At 48.5% G+C, this 19,881-nt stretch overlaps 4 protein-coding genes across 4 annotated transcripts; 3 read left to right on the forward strand and 1 right to left on the reverse strand.

Moving 5' to 3' along the window:
* Nucleotides 1-273: 273 nt before the first annotated feature.
* HETIRDRAFT_331862 (uncharacterized protein) lies at nt 274-1,640 on the forward strand (the record flags this gene model as incomplete). The annotated part of the gene is made up of 9 exons (XM_009554934.1): nt 274-425; nt 482-528; nt 599-692; nt 747-784; nt 836-937; nt 1,024-1,090; nt 1,143-1,221; nt 1,272-1,374; nt 1,429-1,640. Coding segments are annotated over 9 exons (894 nt in total), but the record flags the coding sequence as incomplete, so codon positions are not given.
* On the reverse strand, nt 1,428-11,491 carry HETIRDRAFT_437297 (uncharacterized protein; the record flags this gene model as incomplete). The annotated part of the gene is made up of 29 exons (XM_009554935.1): nt 1,428-1,625; nt 1,678-2,055; nt 2,114-2,189; nt 2,242-3,083; nt 3,137-3,420; nt 3,476-3,716; nt 3,771-3,913; nt 3,968-4,041; nt 4,098-4,359; nt 4,408-5,052; nt 5,109-6,305; nt 6,356-6,388; nt 6,454-6,572; nt 6,619-6,772; nt 6,827-7,041; nt 7,104-7,298; nt 7,352-7,472; nt 7,527-7,888; nt 7,937-8,123; nt 8,184-8,311; nt 8,361-8,701; nt 8,759-8,945; nt 9,018-9,686; nt 9,739-9,847; nt 9,900-9,968; nt 10,125-10,566; nt 10,632-10,839; nt 10,888-11,089; nt 11,468-11,491. 28 exons carry the CDS (start codon nt 11,489-11,491, stop codon nt 1,815-1,817), a joined length of 7,770 nt encoding a protein of 2,589 aa, XP_009553230.1. The 3' UTR covers nt 1,428-1,625; nt 1,678-1,814.
* HETIRDRAFT_482531 (uncharacterized protein) lies at nt 11,453-13,638 on the forward strand. Its single transcript, XM_009554936.1, has 5 exons — nt 11,453-11,536; nt 11,598-11,797; nt 11,846-12,224; nt 12,275-12,557; nt 12,609-13,638. The coding sequence occupies exons 3-5, from the start codon at nt 11,850-11,852 to the stop codon at nt 13,334-13,336; spliced, it is 1,386 nt and encodes a 461-aa protein (XP_009553231.1). The 5' UTR covers nt 11,453-11,536; nt 11,598-11,797; nt 11,846-11,849; the 3' UTR covers nt 13,337-13,638.
* HETIRDRAFT_39837 (uncharacterized protein) lies at nt 12,147-19,852 on the forward strand. The gene is made up of 8 exons (XM_009554746.1): nt 12,147-12,557; nt 12,609-13,930; nt 13,980-17,386; nt 17,445-19,080; nt 19,148-19,301; nt 19,369-19,511; nt 19,563-19,654; nt 19,709-19,852. The coding sequence occupies exons 2-8, from the start codon at nt 13,472-13,474 to the stop codon at nt 19,746-19,748; spliced, it is 5,931 nt and encodes a 1,976-aa protein (XP_009553041.1). The 5' UTR covers nt 12,147-12,557; nt 12,609-13,471; the 3' UTR covers nt 19,749-19,852.
* The last annotated feature ends 29 nt before the right edge of the window (nt 19,853-19,881 follow it).

The following is a 19,881-nucleotide window of genomic DNA, read 5'->3' on the forward strand; positions in this document are numbered from 1 at the left end:
TCACTGAGGATAGGTCGGATCTCACAATGATCTCATACCGATGAGGAATCAACTCCGCTCCAAATATTTTCTACGTGGACAGACTGCCTAAATCGGCACACCCACCAGCTTGCCCCTCCGTATCTTATCCTTTACAAGCAACGTATTACATGGGGGATGAATATGATGATCTTCTTCAAAAGATCTCCAAAAATGAGTCGCTAAAGCATGATGATTCTGTTAGTCGCATTGCCCATCTTCGTCATCATGATGCAGAACATCACTTTCTAGGGTTTGCTTGAGCCATATACGTATATCACTTCTAATCCAGGTAAAGAAATTAGGGGAGAGATGATAGAGGCTTTTAATAAGTGGTTGAACGTCCCTGTCCAAAGCTTACGAGTCATCGCGCGAGTGATTAGCATGCTTCACAATGCTAGCCTATTGTGAGCACTTGGCTTCGCCATAGCCATTGATGGCAATTTAACATAGATCTGCGCAGGATAGACGACATCGAGGATGATTCCCAATTGCGAAGAGGCCAACCAGGTTGGCTACAACTTGGAAACGTGCTCTCTGTTTTGCTAACTGACTGCGCTATGTCTGTGATTCTTCGCAGTTGCACACAAGATATACGGCATCCCACAGACCATCAATGCGGCAAACTACGCATATTTCCTTGCCTATCAAGAACTATTCTCCTTGAGGCGATTGTCAGCAGAGTTGACCTCGCAATCGGCTGTGAACACCGAAGCACCCCGAGAGAGACTCTACTCGAATACCGAACTGGACAGAATTGTGAACGGTCTCTGACCCCTTCATTCAATGAACTTGATTCGAAGCTGACCCATACTAGACGAACTTCTCAATCTTCATCGAGGCCAGGGCCTTGAGCTTCTTTGGAGAGATTGTTTACAATGTCCGACTGAAGAGGAATACATCGCGATGGTGAACAACAGTTGAGTTCGATCTAATATCACTCGATTGATCGCCAAGCTGCACTTCAGCACGAGCTGATTTGAGATAAACTTGATTTTTTTTCAGAGACAGGTGGTCTTTTCAGAGTAGCCATCAAATTGATGATGGCTTGTGCCACCACTAACGCCAACGTGTAAGTCAATTTCCATAACGCATTCGACACCAGTGTTCACGTCGATATATAGCGACTATGTCCCTTTAGTCAATCTCATCAGCATCTACTTCCAGATACGAGATGACTACATGAACTTACAGAGCACACAAGTAAGCCATGTCTGGTAGGCTGTGTGGATGAAGCTGACGGATCGGCGCAGTATGCTACGAACAAGGGTTTCGCAGAGGACCTGACGGAAGGCAAATTCTCTTTTCCAATTGTGCACGCCGTGCGTGCAGACACGTCCAATCGACAGGTACTCAGTCAGTCTTTTCTGCACGTCTTCATGTGCAGCCCTTATCAGACACGCAACACAGATGTACTCCAGAAGCGTCCAACAACGCCGACCCTGAAAGTGCATATAATTTCGTACCTCCAGAATCACACGAAATCGTTCGACTACACACTGCGGGTGCTGCACAAGCTCGAGAAGCAAACGTACGAAGAAATCGATAGACTTGGAGGGAATGTAGGATTGCAGACCATCATCGACTCACTTCGCATATCCCCAGACCTACCAATTGCTTAATACCTGAAAAAGAGACACTGTATTCACCTGCACTCACAGAAGCCTTTCGCACACGACTCCACTAACGCCATCGTTTGTTATACCGACTTTTGATTAATATACAATGATCTTGCAGAACAGTAGATAAGACTGAGTCTCGATTTTTGGCAGTCGGCTGCACTAGGAAACTAAGCCCTACGATCCGTGTAATGTTTCGTCTAGCCGTTTCAGTAGATCTCGGGCTTCCCGCGCAGGACGAGCGATACTCGGCTTGTCCGTCCCAATGTTTTCCTGTAGCTTCTGCAAGACATTTCGTAAGTCATGGAAGACACTGTATATGTCGATTTCTGGATCGTTTCCATCAGATGGCGACAAGACTGCAAGTATGCAGTGTGAAGATAGAATGTTTGGAGGCGTGCCGCCTGTGAGGTAGGTCCTAGATGTTCGTCAGATTAGGCTAAAGGTCAAACCGCTCAACATAGCAGAGGACATACTCGACGATGGGCTGAACAAGTTTGGGATGAAGAGAGAGCGACGCGAAGAGTTGTGCAATTGATTGCAGATAATGTTCTGTCGCATATCAGGTCAGTACGAAGTCTAACAACACAAAACGTGAACGAACCGTCATGGCTCTCTTTGAATGCATCTGCTACGACTTCCAATGCGGACTCTTTGGCCTTCTCACCAACATTATCTCCTCCACTCCTGACAACGTTGGCCAAAGCGAGAATCAAACTACCCGCAATACTGTCATCGTTCGATCTTGCCCCTGTAATTAACTCTGCGACAACTGGGTCTACACGCGGCTGATTCTTCATCAGAACACCTAAAGCCTGCCCAGCCTTCGTCCGAACAACAGCACTCGCTGCGTCACTCGTACTCTTGACAAAGGTGCGCTGTAGTTGAGGAAAGAAGGGCTTGACAAACGCTGGGATCCGCTCCAACATTGTCATTAGTGCACTCAGGATGGCAGTTTTGACAGCCGGCGGGTAGGTCGTTGCCTGAGTGGCCACACGAATAAGAGGGCCTGTGAAGGGGACAACAAAGGGTTTCATGGCATTTTGTTCTGTCCGTTCGACGAGATCGCCGATCGCATACGCAGCCTGCTCTCTTTGCTCGTTACTACCTGTTGTAAGACCTGCGATGACGATCGGGACAAAGGGAGCAATGCCTTTGGGAAGACTATAGCCTGGAACGGTAGAACCAGGACCCCCGGTTCCTTCAATAGTCCTTCGAAGAGGCACGACCAGAGGTTCGAGTTCATCCTTCGGAATAGACTTGACAAATATGTCAAATGCGTTCCACGCAGCCGTATGAACCGCAATATCGCGATCGTCTAATGACGAGACAAGCTGGCGAATCCAATCCACACGGTACAATGATGAATCGAGCTCAGAGACTTGGCAAAATAGAGCGAAATATTTAGATGCGCTGATACGGCGCTTGGGATCATCATGTTTGACCCTATATGTGACCTGGTCGGAACATCAAATTTCAGAGAGAGAAAGTAGACTCACCATCCTAGAAGGAGCAGCATTAGCGTGTTCAATCCTTCTGGGTCATTCACCGATGCCAGAAGGGATTTGATTGCCTCCTCTATAGCTTCTTGGAGATCCTCATCGGGTTGGTCGTCTAATGATTCATTGGCCTTGACCAATGTACCAAGAATAACAGAGAGCCGCCGGCTCAACGCGTTACCGGCTACAGTTACAAGAGACGCCAGTGCTCGAGCATTAAAGACAGTCATGGGGGTGGTGGTCAAAGTGGGAATCAGTACAGGGAACACGGTGGATGCTCGGACCTGTTAATCGAGGATTAGCATAAATTCCTACTATGGCTCCGTGGATGTTACTCACGCTCATCACTTCTTTGAGGGCTTTGAGTGCAGTACCGGAGCTCTCACCGGGTTGACGCAAGGCCTCTAACAAGGTGGGAATCGTTTGATCGATCGCTTTCGCGCCCAGATGTTCTTGCAGAACGTCGAACGCTTTCGCAGCCGCGGACCGGACACTACTGTCGTCGTCAACGAGAGATGTTCTAACCATGGAGATGATATCGTCTTCGTGACCTTCTCGCTGGGCATCATTAGAGCTAGTTCTGAAGATCAAAGTTAGGGAGCTGCTGTGACCATGGGGGTTTGATACTGCTCACAAGACTTCACATAGCATCAAGCAGACACTCCGTCTTGTCCTAGAATCAGGTGAGGTTGATTTGTTTCGGAGAGTTGTCACTATTTCGCCCATGACTTTTTCACCAAATTTGCGGCACAACTCTGCAGTTGTACGAGCTGCCGTCTGTACATCGTCCATTCAATAAAAGGAATAGGATGTTGTCGACGTGACTAATACCTCTTGTTGATCAAACTCCGAACTAGAGAGTAGAAGCAAAACTTGAGAAACAAGCTCTGGTAATATTTCCCTTACTAAACGACGCGAATTTGGGTTAGCAACATGTCTACGGAAAAGAGAGAAATCCTACCGGTCCTTGGGGTGTTGGCGACAAGCACCTTCCAAATATGTATTGACGACTGGCGGACAGCGTGAATGGCATCCTGGCGAGCAAGGTAGAGCGCTGAGAGGATGCGGTCTCTGCGTTCGGCCCCCAAAACCTCTGTGAGTGCTTTCCTAGAGGTCTCCGCCACGGCCACATCAACACCGTCATCGTCTTCCTCGATCTCGGACTTGCCGCTGATTCCAGATACTTTGAAAAGGAGCTCGCCGACTAGCGTGATGGAAGATTGCTGCATAATACATCAGTCATGATTCCGGGCTTGTGTACAAAAACGTACCCTGATGCGCCAACCAGGATCAAACATTCCATGTTCGAGTTCCGGAAGAAGGAGGTCTATCGCTCGACTGGAATAATTAGTGACAATCATTCGTCCTGCTCGCATAGCAGCCTCTCTGACATATTCCTCTGTATCTGAAAGCCCACTGAGGATGGGGGAGATGATCTTGGGTAGGTGAGGTTGGAAGCGAGTACCGAATGTGGCGGGTAAAAAGACAAGGAGTGACATGAATCCCTCTCTGACAGTGCTCCGTGGTGATTGGGCATTGGCAATGATATCAGGCAGAAGTCCCTCAAGACGCTCCATTCCCAGACCCGAAAGGACCTCACTGAGCCCTTGAGCTGCACCCTGCCTATCAACTCCGGACGTATCGGTCTTGAGGGTTCTGATTAGACTCGGCACCAGATCAGGGAAATGCACTTCACCCAAACGCTCGACCAGAGTACCTAACGCCTTAGCCGCAGTGGCCCGAGCCTCTGGAACAGGATCAACCAAGACGATATGGACCATTGGTAAGAGGGATGACAAGTATGGCACGAAATCTTTTGAATCGGTGAGAGACGCTAGATTACCAACAATTTGAGCTGCTTTGCGTTTCGTGTCGGCGCTTCTCTCTCGAAGTCCACGCTCTAAGATAGGAATGACCTGAGCTCCAAGTACTGTGAGTGTCTAGGTCACATTTCAAATACGAAAGAACGTACAAGGGCCAAGGAGGAATGATCAATATAGTGTACAAAGGATGTCTTCAACAAAGAAGATAGAGCATTGGGTGTCTTGGATGGATCGACCATGGCCTTCAAGAATATAGGAACTAGTACTTGAATCTCCGGATTGCTAATGACTTCCCCAAATTGTTTCAAGCTCTTGTTCGCACCAGCGCGAACTTGAGCATGAGAGTCAGTCAGAACGCCAGTGAGACGGGGAATGATGATCGGAAGTGATTGCGAAAGCTGTCTCGGAGCACAGTAGGCCATCATTCCTAAGAGTTCGATCGATCCTTTCTTAGTTCGCCACTGTTTTTCATCTAAACCTGAGAGAAGGTCTGGCAGAATCAGCTTCACACCATAACCAGACATATTACCCATGATAACTCGTGCGGCATCGGTAGCAGCTTCGCGCACATCGGGTATCGAATCGCCAAACGAAGTTAAAAGGAGAGGCAGAGCATGAATTGCGTAGGGCTCGAAAAGCCTTCCAAGCGTGCTTGAAAATGTCTCGAGGGCGAACATGGCACCTTGTCGCGGTTCATATTGCTTTTTGTCCTCGGTCGCAGTTCGTAGACGTGTGAGTATATCAAACTCTTTCATCCCAGAGATACCAACGCCCTTGATAACTCCAGCGAGGCCATATGCAGCACCTCGTCGAGCGGCATACTTGGGCGCACCAAAAAGTTCGTCGAAAAGCTGATCGACAAGCGTGGAAACCGAAGATTTGGTGAGTTTCACGAGAGGGGCCAGACAATCAGAGACAGCAAATTGGACCTGTTCTGACGGGGTCTTCAAAGCCTCAACAAGCCGTGTAACAATGGTTGGCAACCGAGAATCCGTTACGTCAAGATGACGGGCCACACGGCCGAAAAGGATGACGACGGCTTCTTGTATGTAGTCGGCAGTCTCGGACGATGTGTTTGATTGCGCTAGGTGATCCTCAAAAGTGTGGATGAGATCCGTAAGATGCGCAGAGCCGTGATGATCGATGACGATATTGCCAGCATCGAGAGTCCCTCTCCGCACATCTGCATTGCGATCTCCGAGAGCTTCATGCTTTATCAAAAATTCGAAGAAAGGCGCGACGTCGGCTTTGGTGAACAGGGGCGCCAAATGTTGAAACGCTTCAGCAATTGCCAAACGTGCTTGCCATGGGTCCGTGCGATCAAGGCTTTGTTCAACAAGCATGCCCTGAACAAAAGTTAAAATTTGGACACGGGAATAAGAAACATCGTTCTCACGTATTGATCAAATTCAGGAGCAAGGATTTTCGCCTAAAAGACGGATGGAATCGATGGTGTCTATGGAATCCCAACGGGGATAATAAACATCGACATACCTTATCACGGTAGAGATCCTGCAGGGCAATAAGAGTTGATGTCGTGGATGATGGCCAGTGGTCGACGGCTTCTATAAACGCAGCTGCCGCGCTGGTACGTACATAGGCATTCTCGTGATCTAATGGTTTATTAGATAGAATCGGGTGCAAAAAAAGGGACCTTACCAAGGAAGGTTAATAGATCTGGAAGGTAAGATTCGGGGATGTCTAGCCCGTTATCTTCCCATATATGCCCTGCGAGCCTTGCATTTTGTTCATCACTATCGTGAACCGCGACCAAAAGTGCTGGTGACCAGTCGAGGTCGGTCAGGTCAAAGGGCTGTCCCATAGCGGGGTCAAAAAGAGAATAAGAAAAACGGGATCGACTCATTACCTGCAAGGCCTGCAGACAAGACGTGCGAACGTGAGCTTCTTGCGATAGAGTGCCACGTAGAAGTAACGCAGTTTCGTCTTTTGTGGCGTTCGGATAAATAGCTTGACTGAGTTCAATGAGTGTTGAAGAAGCTTCTTTGCTGAGCTTTAGCTGGTGACGCATGGCATGAAGCAACCCCTCGATGATCTGAAATCGAGGGAAGGCCGCATCATTGACTGCGAACAGGATAAACATCGAAATTGAACTTTTGTGAAGGGTTGAACACGCTTTAACTCACACTCTCCGCAGTGGAATTTGATGATACTCAGAGACAGAGACACTTGTTCGAGTGGATCATCTTCTTCGTTGAGCCCGATGCCGCCCTGGAAAAGAACTTGTCGAAGGAGAGGGAATATATAAGAGAAGGTGGCTGAATCTAGCGGCGTCTGTTCCGATAGTGAGCGAAGCCGGTATAAAACCCTTGTGAGCAGTTCTAGGAATACGATCAGTGCACTTCAATGATGCAATTGCACTGATCCAGCTTACCATTGATCGGTTCGGTCTTCAATTCTTCTGGAACTGCAGCCATTTCGAGGCTGCGTAGAGTTGCAATTCCGGTCCATGTTCCGAATGTATCGAGACGAACAGAGCAGCATTTCGATAAATCCTACAAGCGACCGTTGAATTCTTCTGAAAGCCATTGAGAATCGACAACCCTTACCAGATAAGTGTCGAAAGAGCTCCTTCCCACAAGTGCCGATCCTTTGCCGAGGGAGCCTCCGTACAAAAGGAGACCTGCGAGATCCGAAACATGCTCATGCAGACCGTCGATATTCCCCGATACGAGGTGGCTGATGACCTGCAGGCCACGCTCCAACCTTGTTTTGATCCCAGTGACGCGCCGGCGAATTTGTGATTCCTTCTCTACTTGCGCTTTCACCAAAGCTGCGTCCTGCTTGGATAGTATGGGAGCGGCCACATTTTTTTTCCCAGCTAGAGATTTGCGAATTTCGGCATCCCATTTCGCCAAATCGGCTCCTTTGCCTTTCGTCTGCGTCTCAGGGGCTTTCTTCAATAATAGTACTGCTTACAAAAATCAGTACAGGAGAAAAAGTATCCACCTGTTCTTACCATCGATGAAGGGAGTGCCCTCGGGAGCACTCCAGATGTCCACATCCGTATTACTGAGCGTTTTGACATCAGAATCAAGATCCGTGCGCAACTGCTCCATGATCCGAGGAAGCACCGTATCGGGCGACACGAACGCTAGGGTTGTGAACGCTCTATAGCTCGATTCGCGGATCCTGATCGACTCGCTCTGGAAAGAAATGTGTGTTTGACATACGTGTGAAAATGAGAATGATATTAATTTCTGCACCTTCCCGTCATCCTCGCTGGCATCTAAAATGATTTGGAAGAGTTTGTCCAATTGATGATTCACGAGTGACCTTGGATCAACTTGTGCTTTTTGGCAGAGCTCTATCCATGCTTGTCTCGAATTTCCGCCTAAGAAAATGAACGTCAGCCGCAGTCTCGTGGATATCAGATGACTTACAGATCGATGGGTGATGGCCCAAAATCACAAGGTCAGAGAGGAGCTCTTCTCGTTTAAATGTATCTACATCATCGCTGAAGGACACACTTGCCGATAAGAAAGCCATTAGTCGAGGCTGCGTGTTCCTCGTGGGCTGGTGATCGTCTGAAGTCCCATTCTGCTGTTTTAGTGAAAAAGCCTTGCCTCGGACAACGTGAGCCAGTAGAGCATCGTGGACAACAGCATTGACGACCTGTGGGGAAAAGGATGCCACACGATTCACAGTAGATATAGTTTGTCTGCGAAATTCTGGACTTTGGCAATCGACAGCAAGATGAAGGAAAGCCGAACCGAGCTGTGTCCTGCATCAATGAATTGAGGGAAGCGTACAAGCGTATCTGAGTTGACTGCAGACGCACCTGAACGACTGGTTGCTTGACAATTCCTTGTGATAGAACATCAAAGTGCTCGTCAGAGCTCTCAGAAGCCATGTCTGTTCTTCTTCGTTGTTTATTTTCAAGTAGACTTTATCCCATAAGAGGAATGACGGCTTCGAAGAAGTCGCGGATATGGATTGGACGATAGCGTTGCGCGCAATTGCATCCTCTACAGATGACACAGCAAAGAATGATATTAGAAAAATTGCCGGTATATAAAAATGGAGTTTGATAGAACTACCGAAGGCGCCGGAGCGAGAGAAAGGTCCAAGTAAAATCCCTAAGGCCACATAACCGTCCAATGCCCCAGTCAAGGGATTTGCAGCCACCGCCTTCAAGCTCGCTTCGAAGGCTTGAAATACTGCCTTAGCAAGGTGCTGAGACTCTTCTGTCGAGACGCTTCCAAGTTCCCAGAATGCGTCACCGACCAAAGATAAAAATGCACGCCGAATCGCAGGCTTCGTGCTTTGCATTCCACTTACCAGAGATGCTAACGTGCCGGGAGGTAACGGTCTATTTTCGCGGAGATGGAACAGAACGTGAGATGCCAGGGCGGAGCCGAGAGCGGATATCGTGACATCGCGAGTGTCCTTCACAATAAGCGCCGGGGCGATTTGGAGCATGGACCTAGACACCGTTTCGGAAGGCAAGAGGCTCCCGAGCATAATGTAGAGGATTTGTCGATCAGGGCCCGAAGACGTATTTGCCTTTGCCAGGTTGAGAAGTTCTGTAGCCGCAAACTCCACACTATCAGGGGAGCTTCTTCCGATGATGATCTTGAATAGTAACGTTGAGCCTGAACGAACTAAGGAATTGGCCGACTTGGAACAGCTTAGCGTTGGCGTCAGAATTTGGCGGAATGTCTCGACGTCGAGGGTATGTGGGTAAACATTGAAGAATTCGCGTGTGACTGTGAATGCGTAAGCGCGTCATTGAGGAGTGAAATCGATATGGATCTACACCTTCCAAAGCGTATTCCGGAGAACGAAGGAGTGCCTTTTCCATCGTAGGGAGTATTTGATGAGAGAAATCGCTTTCAGAAAGGGTTTGAAGAAAGCCTTTGAGGGAAGTCTACTATGAAGTTAGGATATCAGTGTATAGATGATGAGGGCTGTTCGTATACCAAAACATGACTTGATACGATTGTCCGGGCCATGAGAATTGAGCTTGAGTATAAAGTGATGATTTCGATCTAAAGTAGATATATATCAGCTATTCGCTGAAGCGCGTGCAAATCAGGTAAGATATTGTCGCCTTGCACGATTGGGGGGCCCCAAACTGAGCCCGCGGATATCTTAGGCCATACGTCTACGTGGAGAATGCGAAAAGACGAGTCGAAGACACATACCTTGATGTTCTCTGGGACAGACTTAAGGCTTTGATCCTTGACGGTTTTCAGATGCCCAACAACGTCCACAGCAATGCCTAGCAGAGGGATCGACGCAAGGGGCGACGAGGACGACTTGGAATGCAATATAAGTGTGTTTAAGAGGTCCATCAGGTATTGTGGTGCCTTTAAATAAGTTAGTACAGCTGCACATCCTCTTCGGTCGTGATTATTGTCGCGTACCGATCGCAAAGCCCGCCGTGTTCGAACCAAGACACTTTTCTTCATCGAGGGTTTCGCACATGTGGTTGGATTCATCAGAGTATCCACGAGTAGGGCCAGAGATCCAGTGAGAAGATTCCAAGAATGCGAAGAGACGAAGTGTTTGTCGATCTCGACGCAGACCGCGTATAGCCCACAGCACCAGCCCAGCAAAACAAACATGTCCGATGGAGCATACGAGCTGCAATGAGCATAACACGGGGGTAAACCACCAAAGGGAGCATATACGTTGAAGGGAGCACATACGTTGTTCCTTTGGATATTCTGCCCACTTCAATCGATATCCACCCTACAATTTGTTCCAAGACACCCAACTTTTCTTCTCGCGCTTCATCTACACGTACGAGCTCCAATCCGACGGCCTCTACGGCCCCTCTCGACGCATGATCTACATATCGTGGGTAAGTTTCGGTAAGAAGTTTGAAGATATCCAGTGTCTGAGACAGGTTGAGATCTGAGGAAGGGTGTTAGAAGTACACATAAAGCGTATAGGTAAGCTCACCATCTCTCCTAGACAATGATAACAACTCTTCTTGGAGAAACTGCACGCGCACACTTGTCTTGCTCGTCAACAACGTGTTATGTGCATACTCTAAACCCGGCGACCATTGCTCAAGGACGCAATCTCTGTGCCAGACGTAACTTCCCTCTGCAGATTCCATTTCGTCAAGAGACGTAGAGCCAATCCACTGCTCAATATCCGGCTTCGCAGTCCTGCGTGTTTTAGCCTTGAGCTTCGCGAAAATATTGGTTCGAGGCAGATTGTAGAATAGAAATTGAAGGTGAAAGAGATCTGCTGCCGTTACATAAATTTTGCCAAAAGTTCAAGCACAATTCGTCCGAATTAGGACCATAGCACCAATCTAAGTCAAGTTCTCACCGTAAGCGGTGCAATATTTTGGTAAAACTTCTTCGCTACGTCCTTCAACTCCTTCCCGGTCTTTCACGAGTTCGCTTGCTCTCAGAATTTGGAAAAATATGGACGAGGGACCATATATACAAGTCAAGCGGCACAAGGTATGTCGCTCATGATGGCTAGTGCTGAGACACTGATACAATGATTTGGGCAGCATAAATCTTACCAGAAGAGCCTGAAGGAAGTCCATCTTCCATCGGCATTGGTTCAGTCAGGATTCGACCATGATATTGCGGTACGTGCGACGCATTGACGTTTTTATAGCCCTCTAATCTGTCCGATTAAATTTCTCATAGGACGACGAATCTCACTTCTACGAGGCTCTCAATCATTGGAAGCAGCTGAACCTTTCCCCAGCATTCGTCGAATTTGCGGGTCAGGCTGACGGACTATCCGCATCATTACCATTACTCCTCCACCATTCGAAAGACATCTCTGCACTATGGCTCTCTGCACTTGACAGGGCAGACGATGAGGCATTACGAGCACTACTTGAGTACGTCTTGTGATTCCTCTTAATACTAACATGTTAACTTGCCATTAGTCTCATGCAAAAGCTTGCACATGACTTGCGTTCTGTCCTTGCACCTTCTTACTTTGACATTCTCCAAAAACTTCTTCATCTCCTTTCCCGGTCGCTTTCCCCTGAAGCCCTGACTGCTCTGCTTGCAACACTATCCGCATTGTTCAAGTACATCCTCATTCCTTCCGCTAACGAAGAGATGCTTGAAAAAACATGGAAAATAACTCAACCAACGTTGCGGGGGTGTAATCCCGAAGCTGGAAGAGCTGTCGCGGAGGTGTGGGGCTCGCTGCTGAGGCGGCTGAAGACAGACTTCAGGGGAAAGGCAGTGAAGTTGATGATGTTGGATTCGGATGGCGTAGAAGACTTATGTGCATGGGCCGTTGTGTATGCGTGCAAGGTGAGTAACTCCTCGTCTGTGTACCATGCTAAACTGAACGTTTCGTCAAGTCTGTATCCCAGACCCTACATACAGCTTCGTCCTCAATCATCTCTCCTCTAATCGCCTCTTTCCTCCAAGCTGAAGACCGCACCAAGACATATACATGTATTCGCCGCGTTTTGACTGCTCTCATTCATCATTGTAAAAATGCCGACGAGTTCTGCGCCATTGCAGACGTCCTTCTTCGATGCTTCACAGAGGCAGTCGAGTCCACGGACTCAGAGCGCCTGGGTGGAATCATGGACGTTGTCTCTATTGCCTGTTCTATCCGTCAAGGGTCTCGATTGTCAGGTACGTATTTTCTTTACTTATATCGTCTAGTCTGACTTGCATTGCTTTCAGCAAAACATCTATCCGCTATTGTCTTGGCGTCTCTGTCCATTCCAATATCCGTTCACAGTTCTCATCTCTCGTTCGCCACATCTGTGCTCACCGCAGGCGACATGTCTTTGTGGATCGGCCCGGGTCGCAAGCTCGTCGAACTTTCTTGGTTAGACGCCTTGTTTGGAATAAAACTTTGCGGCGCACTATCAGACTTGGGATGGAAGGGTTGGAAGCTTGTTGAGCTCCCTCATGTAACAAAACAAACTCTGCAACTACTTGAGGGTCGGTCTTTGGACATCCTCGAGCTCCTTGCTACATTGCACCAAGCGAAGAGACTCGACGATGCGGATGAAGTTTGGATTCGACAGGTTCAGACCTGGGCGACGAGCCGTTTCAAGACAGAAAGATCGCTACGAGTTGAGGAATTGCAACATATCTTGACAATGTCTGGTATCATGCCATCGATTTCAAAGCTTCTCATCAAGCTGATCAATACCACGCTCGACATCCCCGATGACGTGCAGAAGGATTACCGAGCTTCACCTGCAAACAAGACGTGGGTTCTTGCATCCTGCATGAAGGCACTTGCAGAGCAGGATACGAAGACATGGGTTGGCATCGATTTACATGCTTGGACACAAGCAGTTATTAGTAGATGGTATTGGTCAGAACATGTTCTGGGCGCCTTGGTAAGCCTCATTGAAGCAAGGTACGACGAATTGTCCTCTCTCATCTCCTTATGCTAACATGATCGCAGCCCCGCTCACTTCAAGGCGATCCCGATTCAGGAGGTCTACCCTCGTCTGCGAAGCTCCGTTTTCTCACATTCGCGCCACTTGAGACAAAATGTTCTTCGTCTCTTGGATTCCTCCGCTATCAGTATGTCACTCGCAGAGCAAGCAATTGTTTCGAAGATACGGGAGGCGGAAGATGTTTCGCTGGACGTTCAGGGCGTACGGGAACGTAGTTTGCGGATAGTGAAACTCGAGCAAGCTGTCGCGCACGGTGTTGGTCTGGAATCCGATCTTGCGATTCGCTGGATCCTGGCTCAACTAAAGGTGAACCTGCGACCACTCTGGTCGTCAGCGGCTAAGGCTCTATCAGCTTTGGCTTCACGATACGGTGATCTTGTGTGGATGACGATTTTCAGCGAAATGCAGGCTACTTATCTGACTGAAGAAGTTGAGGTCCCGGAATGGATATCCAGATTTGAGGAGGTTCAGAATTTGGACAATGTTGACGAGGAAGAACGGACATGGAGAGATCCAAGCGGCCACAAGACTCGAACCACAGTTGCAAAATGGGAGGGAGGCGCTCATACCCGACGCAGTCTAATACAAGTAAGAAATTCTAATTCGTTTCTTGCTTTGTGCCTAACACGTCGATCAGGCTCAAGGAGTTGACGATCGCTTTGACGAAGAAATGTACAGATCCCAGTTGCTAGCGGTCTTTGAGCACTGTGCTTTTTTGGCTGAAAAGCACAATCGTGCACTCATTCCCTTCTTTTTCGAGCAGGCCGGTCCTGCCGGGCCACACAAGCTTCCTCGCAGGAAGCTTACCGCCTGGTTGACCGTTTTTTCGAAATTTACGAACCCAAAGGTCCTACATTCTACCGACAAGCTTCGTGCGCTGTACATCACCTTACTCTCCCATCCTGATCGCGATCTTCAAGGGCTTGCTCTATCTTGCTTGTTCACCTACAAGTTCTCGCATCTGACTCCTCATGAGGATACTCTACGTCAGCTTCTGGACGAGACACGATGGCGGGATGAACTGACGAACCTCGACATCGCCAATCTTGGAACGGAAGATCGCCCTATGCTTATTGATGTCATTGTGCGACTGCTCTTCGGCGTGATGTTGGAAAGAAAGGGGCGGTCTCGTGGTACAGATCGACATGCTTCTGTGCTGACTGCTCTGGCTGGCTGTACAGATGAAGAGTTACACCTTCTCGTGGATCTCATGGTACAACCAATTATTCCCCCAGGTGCTCGTGGTCAAGCCCATGGCTTTGTTGTTTACGAAATTCATGGCGATGTTTCCGAGAAGCAGCAGATTGGTTTCTTAAACCTTCTCGGAGATGTTCTCAAAAATTTAGGTTCAAGATTAGTGTCGTACTGGGATCTACTCCTCGAAACTGTTGTTAGTCTTGCCGCCCGCGCCCAATTACGCATAGATGCAGCTCGACAAGATGGGGAACATGCCGTCGAGGAGGAGCAAGAACACGAAGAACATCAAGGCATATCGGATGCAATCTCTTCCTCAAAGGCATTGCGCACGGTACGACAACTCAGCTTGAAGAGATTCACAGATTTTTTCCGTAGTCCGGTGGCCTTCGATTTTTCACCTTGTATGGAAATCGCATTCCGCTCATTCATTTCTCCCCGCCTTGCCTTGCTTGATCGGGAGGGTACACAAGCCCCGTCAGCACTCCTCGAGCTCTTTTATGTCTGGGCGTCAAGGAAGGAATACGCAGAGTTTTTGGTCAACTTTGACCAGCGGGTCCTGCCTCAGATCTACGCCTGTCTCGTCGCTCCTGGTGTGAAGCCCGCTGTGATTTCTCGCGTTCTCGATATCATTGACAGAATACTCTCCCTTTCAAGTTCATATGAAGAATTATCAGAACGCATCGTTAAGCCGCACGTGTCTTTACTCTTATTCAACCTCTCTCTGCTGGTCGAAAGGACGAAGTCGGACGCACTGGTCAGCAATCCCCTCATGCAGCGGCAGATCACGATCCTTTCGGAAATCTCCCATCACCTCACCGACAGTGACCAAGCGGCCATGCTCCTGTCGATGTTCTCGCCATTATTGCGCAAGAACACGAAGCTTGTCAGCGAGAAAGTCAAGGCAGATTTACTGAAGATCATATCCAGCTTGATCCCTCTCGTGCCTACTGTTCATGATCATTCTAGCTCGGCCTTTGCCAACTTATATCAGCTTCTATCGTCGTTGTTCCAGTCTGTCCGTTCTCGACAGGCAAGGTTGGCTCTCGTTGCAGCTTTCAAACAACTCGCCTCCGTCAATACATTCCTTCACTCCTTAGCCGAACTTGTCGAGTCCCTCAATGCTTTCTCGACAAAACGCACAGACGAGCCTGATTTTGATCGCCGATTTGAGGCGTTCACCTCTCTCAATGAAATTGTTCACAAATCCCTCACACCCTTGACATGGCTCCCAGTTCTCTATAACCTCCTCCACTCTATACAAAATCCTACGGAACTGGCGATCAGGACTAACTCGTCTCAGGGAATGAAACACTTTGTTGATGCAGTGGACGCAAATCCAGACACGGAGTACCAGACCATCTTTTTGCGCAAACTTTATCCTGCTCTCAAAAACGGACTGCGATCAAAAAACGAGCTAGTTCGGGTCGAGATTCTCAACGTCATCGCTTATGCAGTAACTCACTGTCATGGGCTGAATACGCTACAGGAAATGAGGATTTTGCTTGCGGGAGGAGACGAGGAAGCCAACTTTTTCAACAACATCCATCATGTTCAGTTGCATCGTCGAACGAGGGCTCTACGACGATTGGCCGAACATTGTGATGGCGATCATCTACGCAGCTCGACTCTTGCAGAAGTCTTTGTTCCATTGGTAGGGAATTTCATTGCCTCAACTTCGGACGTAGATCATCACTTGGTCAACGAAGCAATCATCACGACAGGCCATATGGCTAAGCGGCTTACATGGGGTCCATACTTCGCTCTGGTTCAACAGTACCTTAGGCTTTCTAAGGTCAAGGATGCTTCCGAACGTGTATACGTTCGCACTCTCGTCTCCATCTTGGACAACTTTCATTTCCCCATGTCTGACCTCGTAGACGTCGAAAAAGATTTAGATACTGAGATATTTGAAGCTGATAACAGTGCCGAGGACTTACCCCCGATTTTGGATATCGAACCTATACCCAAGCAAGCTGGTGTAGCCCGAATTGCTGATGCTGTCAATGCCCGCCTCTTACCTGCCCTGCTTCGCCACCTCGAAAAACGAGACGAGACGGAAGACAGCTTACGTATACCTATCGCTATCGGCATCGTCATGGTTGCAAAGCACCTCCCAGAGGCTACTCGGGAACCTCAGATTTCGAGACTCTTGACAATCTTATCTCAAGTTCTACGTAGCAAGTCACAGGAGACACGAGACCTTGCGCGCGAAACCTTATGCAAGATCGCCATCGTCCTAGGTTCATCGTACCTACCGGTGATACTACGTGAGCTGCGCGGAGCTCTCCTTCGCGGTCCTCAGCTACATGTCTTGTCACACGTGACGCACACTCTACTGGTCCATATCACAAGCGCCGAGCATCTTAGCTCGTTCAGTAATCTGGATGGGTGCATTGCTGACGTTGCTCATGTATCGGCTGAAGTCATTTTTGGAGAGCCTGGGAAAGACGTTCAATCAGAAGGTTTCAAAACAAAAATGCGAGAGGTCCGCTCGTCATCGTCGAAGGCGCTTGATTCGTTCGGACTAATCGCAAAGTACATCACGCCTCCTAAAATCAGTAGCCTTCTTCTTCCTCTTCGTCGTATCATGCAAGAGACCGAAGGCGCGAGGACAATGCAGCAGGTCGACGATGTCTTACGAAGAATTGCCGCCGGACTAAACTCCAACGATCATCTTGTCCCGGCAGAGTTATTGGTCTTGTGTCATACACTCATCAGCCAGAATTCGCGTTTTCTTCAGCATGTAGTGCAATCATCAAGGAAGAAAAGGGTTAGGGGTGATGCGATAGTTCAGGTGAAGCGGGATGTAGCGAGTGTGGATGACCATTACGCCACAAATTCTTTCCGGTACGTGAGCCCACGCAATTGTTGTAATTTTTGGTCTCCAATTTATACTTCCACTTAGATTTGTGGTTTTCGGCTTAGACCTTTTTAACACTGCTTTTCGGAGAGGTCGCTTTGACTTTCAGGATGCAGAAATCATCGCACGTCTGGACTCAATCATCCCAGTCGTGGGAAACACGCTGTACTCCAACAACAGCTATGTTCTCGTTCAAGGACTGAAGGCCACTGCATCGATCGCCAAATGTCCTTCGACCAGATATGGCAAGTCGCTCCCTGTGTTTGTTCGCCAAATCATCGACATCGTGAAGCAGACCGGAAACACAGAATCTGAAGTTGTCCAAACGGCTTTCAAGTCGCTGGCAATCATCTTGCGTGATCGGCTAACTGCCGAAGTCAAAGAGAAAGATTTGGCTTATCTCTTGGAACTTCTATCGCCAGATATAGAGGAGCCTTCGCGCCAAGCAGCTGTTTTCACAATGCTTCGTGCTATCGTAGCTCGCAAATTTGTCGTTCCAGAGATCTACGACATCATGGACAAGGTATCCGAGGTCATGGTCACCAATCAATCCTCACAAGTTCAAGAGCTTTGTCGCGGCGTACTGCTGCAGTTCTTGCTAGACTACCCACAAGGGAAGGGTCGCATTCGGAATCAGATGTCATTCCTTGCCAAGAACTTGTCGTATGTTCACGAAAGCGGACGACAATCGGTCATGGAACTACTCAGCGCTATCGTCGTCAAATTTGACAGCATCTTGATAAGCGAATACAGCGACATGCTCTTCGTGGCGCTGGTCATGGTCATCGCTAACGATGACTCCTCGAAGTGTAGAGAAGTGGCTGCAGAGCTTGTCAAGCGACTATTTTCTCGGTTGGATGAGAATCACCGCCGCGTCATCATGTCCCATCTACACTCCTGGAACAGCCAGAAAAACCAGCCTCACCTAATAAGGCTGACGTCTCAAGTGTACGGCTACGTAGTTGAGGTTCTCCAGTCGAATGCGACACCTTACCTTCCTTCCATGCTCGACGACTTGAATGTGACCCTTACGCACAGCGCACAACAATTGGAACAGGATGATGACGATCAAGAAGAGCGAATGGATATCGATGTAGAATGGCAGACGTCTTATCACGTACTGACCGTTCTGGCAAAGGTTCTATGCGCTTTCCCCAACAACCCGATGTACTCTCAGAAGATTTCATGGCCATCCGTCGTCTCACATCTTCTGTTCCCCCATTCATGGGTCCGCACAGCATCCTGCCGGCTTCTGGGTATCTTGTTTTCTGGCGTTGCGATCCCTCCACACACGGAGGGCGAATTCTCGGCGGGATCACAACTGGACGATTTGGACATGAAAGATATAGCGAATAAATTGTGTTCACAGCTTAAAAGTCCTCATCTGGACGATCCTCTCAGCTTACAGGTGGTTAAGAATCTATTCTTCATCGGAAAGTGCTTTGTCGCTATCTCCGTGATTTCTCCCGAAACGCCAAATGAAGATGCAGGAGACGAAGACGCAGGAAACGAAGATGGCACCCATGACAATGACAGCGACAATGAGGCAGACGACGGGGACGAAGAACAGCAGGAGGAAACGGAGGAAAGAAAGGATAACCCTCTCGCTTGGCTCTTCTCAAAACTTTCGTATCAGGCCAGATCAGCCTACATTGCTCGCCGTAATAGATCGTCAAACCCTGTGAGTGCCGGCCATCTCCTTATCAGTTTGAACACAGTCACTTAAAATACTTGACTTGAAATGTCAGGAAACATGGTATCGTCAGCCCTCCGCCATCTTCCGCTGGTTCGCTGCCATGGTCACATATATGGAGGCGTCCGGGGTCGAATCATTCCTCGTCCACATCATTTCGCCGTCGTATCGAATAACAGAGGACGATACAATCCGAGATAATCATATAGGTGCGTGAAACATCCCTGATTATTGCTCATGTATGCTCACTTTTCGCTTCCTTCTTGTCGCTTCTAGCCGAGTTGAAGACTACCGTCGTGGAACTCCAGGAGCTCATACAACAGAAGGTTGGAACAACCAAGTTTGCCAACACATATAACAAGATTCGCCAGGGCGTGCTCAATGTACAAAGAGAGCGTAGAACTGCGAGGGTCATGAAGGTATGCAAGGCGAACTATCGTTTAATCTATTGAAGGCTAATGAGTGTCAAGGCCACCACAAACCCTCAAGCTACTGCGAAACGAAAGCTTCAGAGGGGTGCTTCAAAGAAGGATAGCCGCAAACGAAAAAGATCCACACTTTTGTAGGGAGCATCTTGTCATCTGCCTAGAGCGACGAGCTCACCTTAATTCTCCAGGGAAAGTAAAGGTCGGATAAAGCGGAGACGAGACTCGTGACCGCAGTCTCTTTGTCCCAACAAAAGTACAATAGAGCCTCATCTAGCTAGTGGTGGCTGTCATACGGTTGTCCTCCTAATTTGGACTGGGTTTCTTTGTGTGCTATGGGCATGAGTCATCGTAACTATTCTGA

Source organism: Heterobasidion irregulare (assembly GCF_000320585.1).
Source record: "Heterobasidion irregulare TC 32-1 unplaced genomic scaffold scaffold_14, whole genome shotgun sequence".
Classification (NCBI taxonomy): Eukaryota; Fungi; Basidiomycota; class Agaricomycetes; order Russulales; family Bondarzewiaceae; genus Heterobasidion; species Heterobasidion irregulare.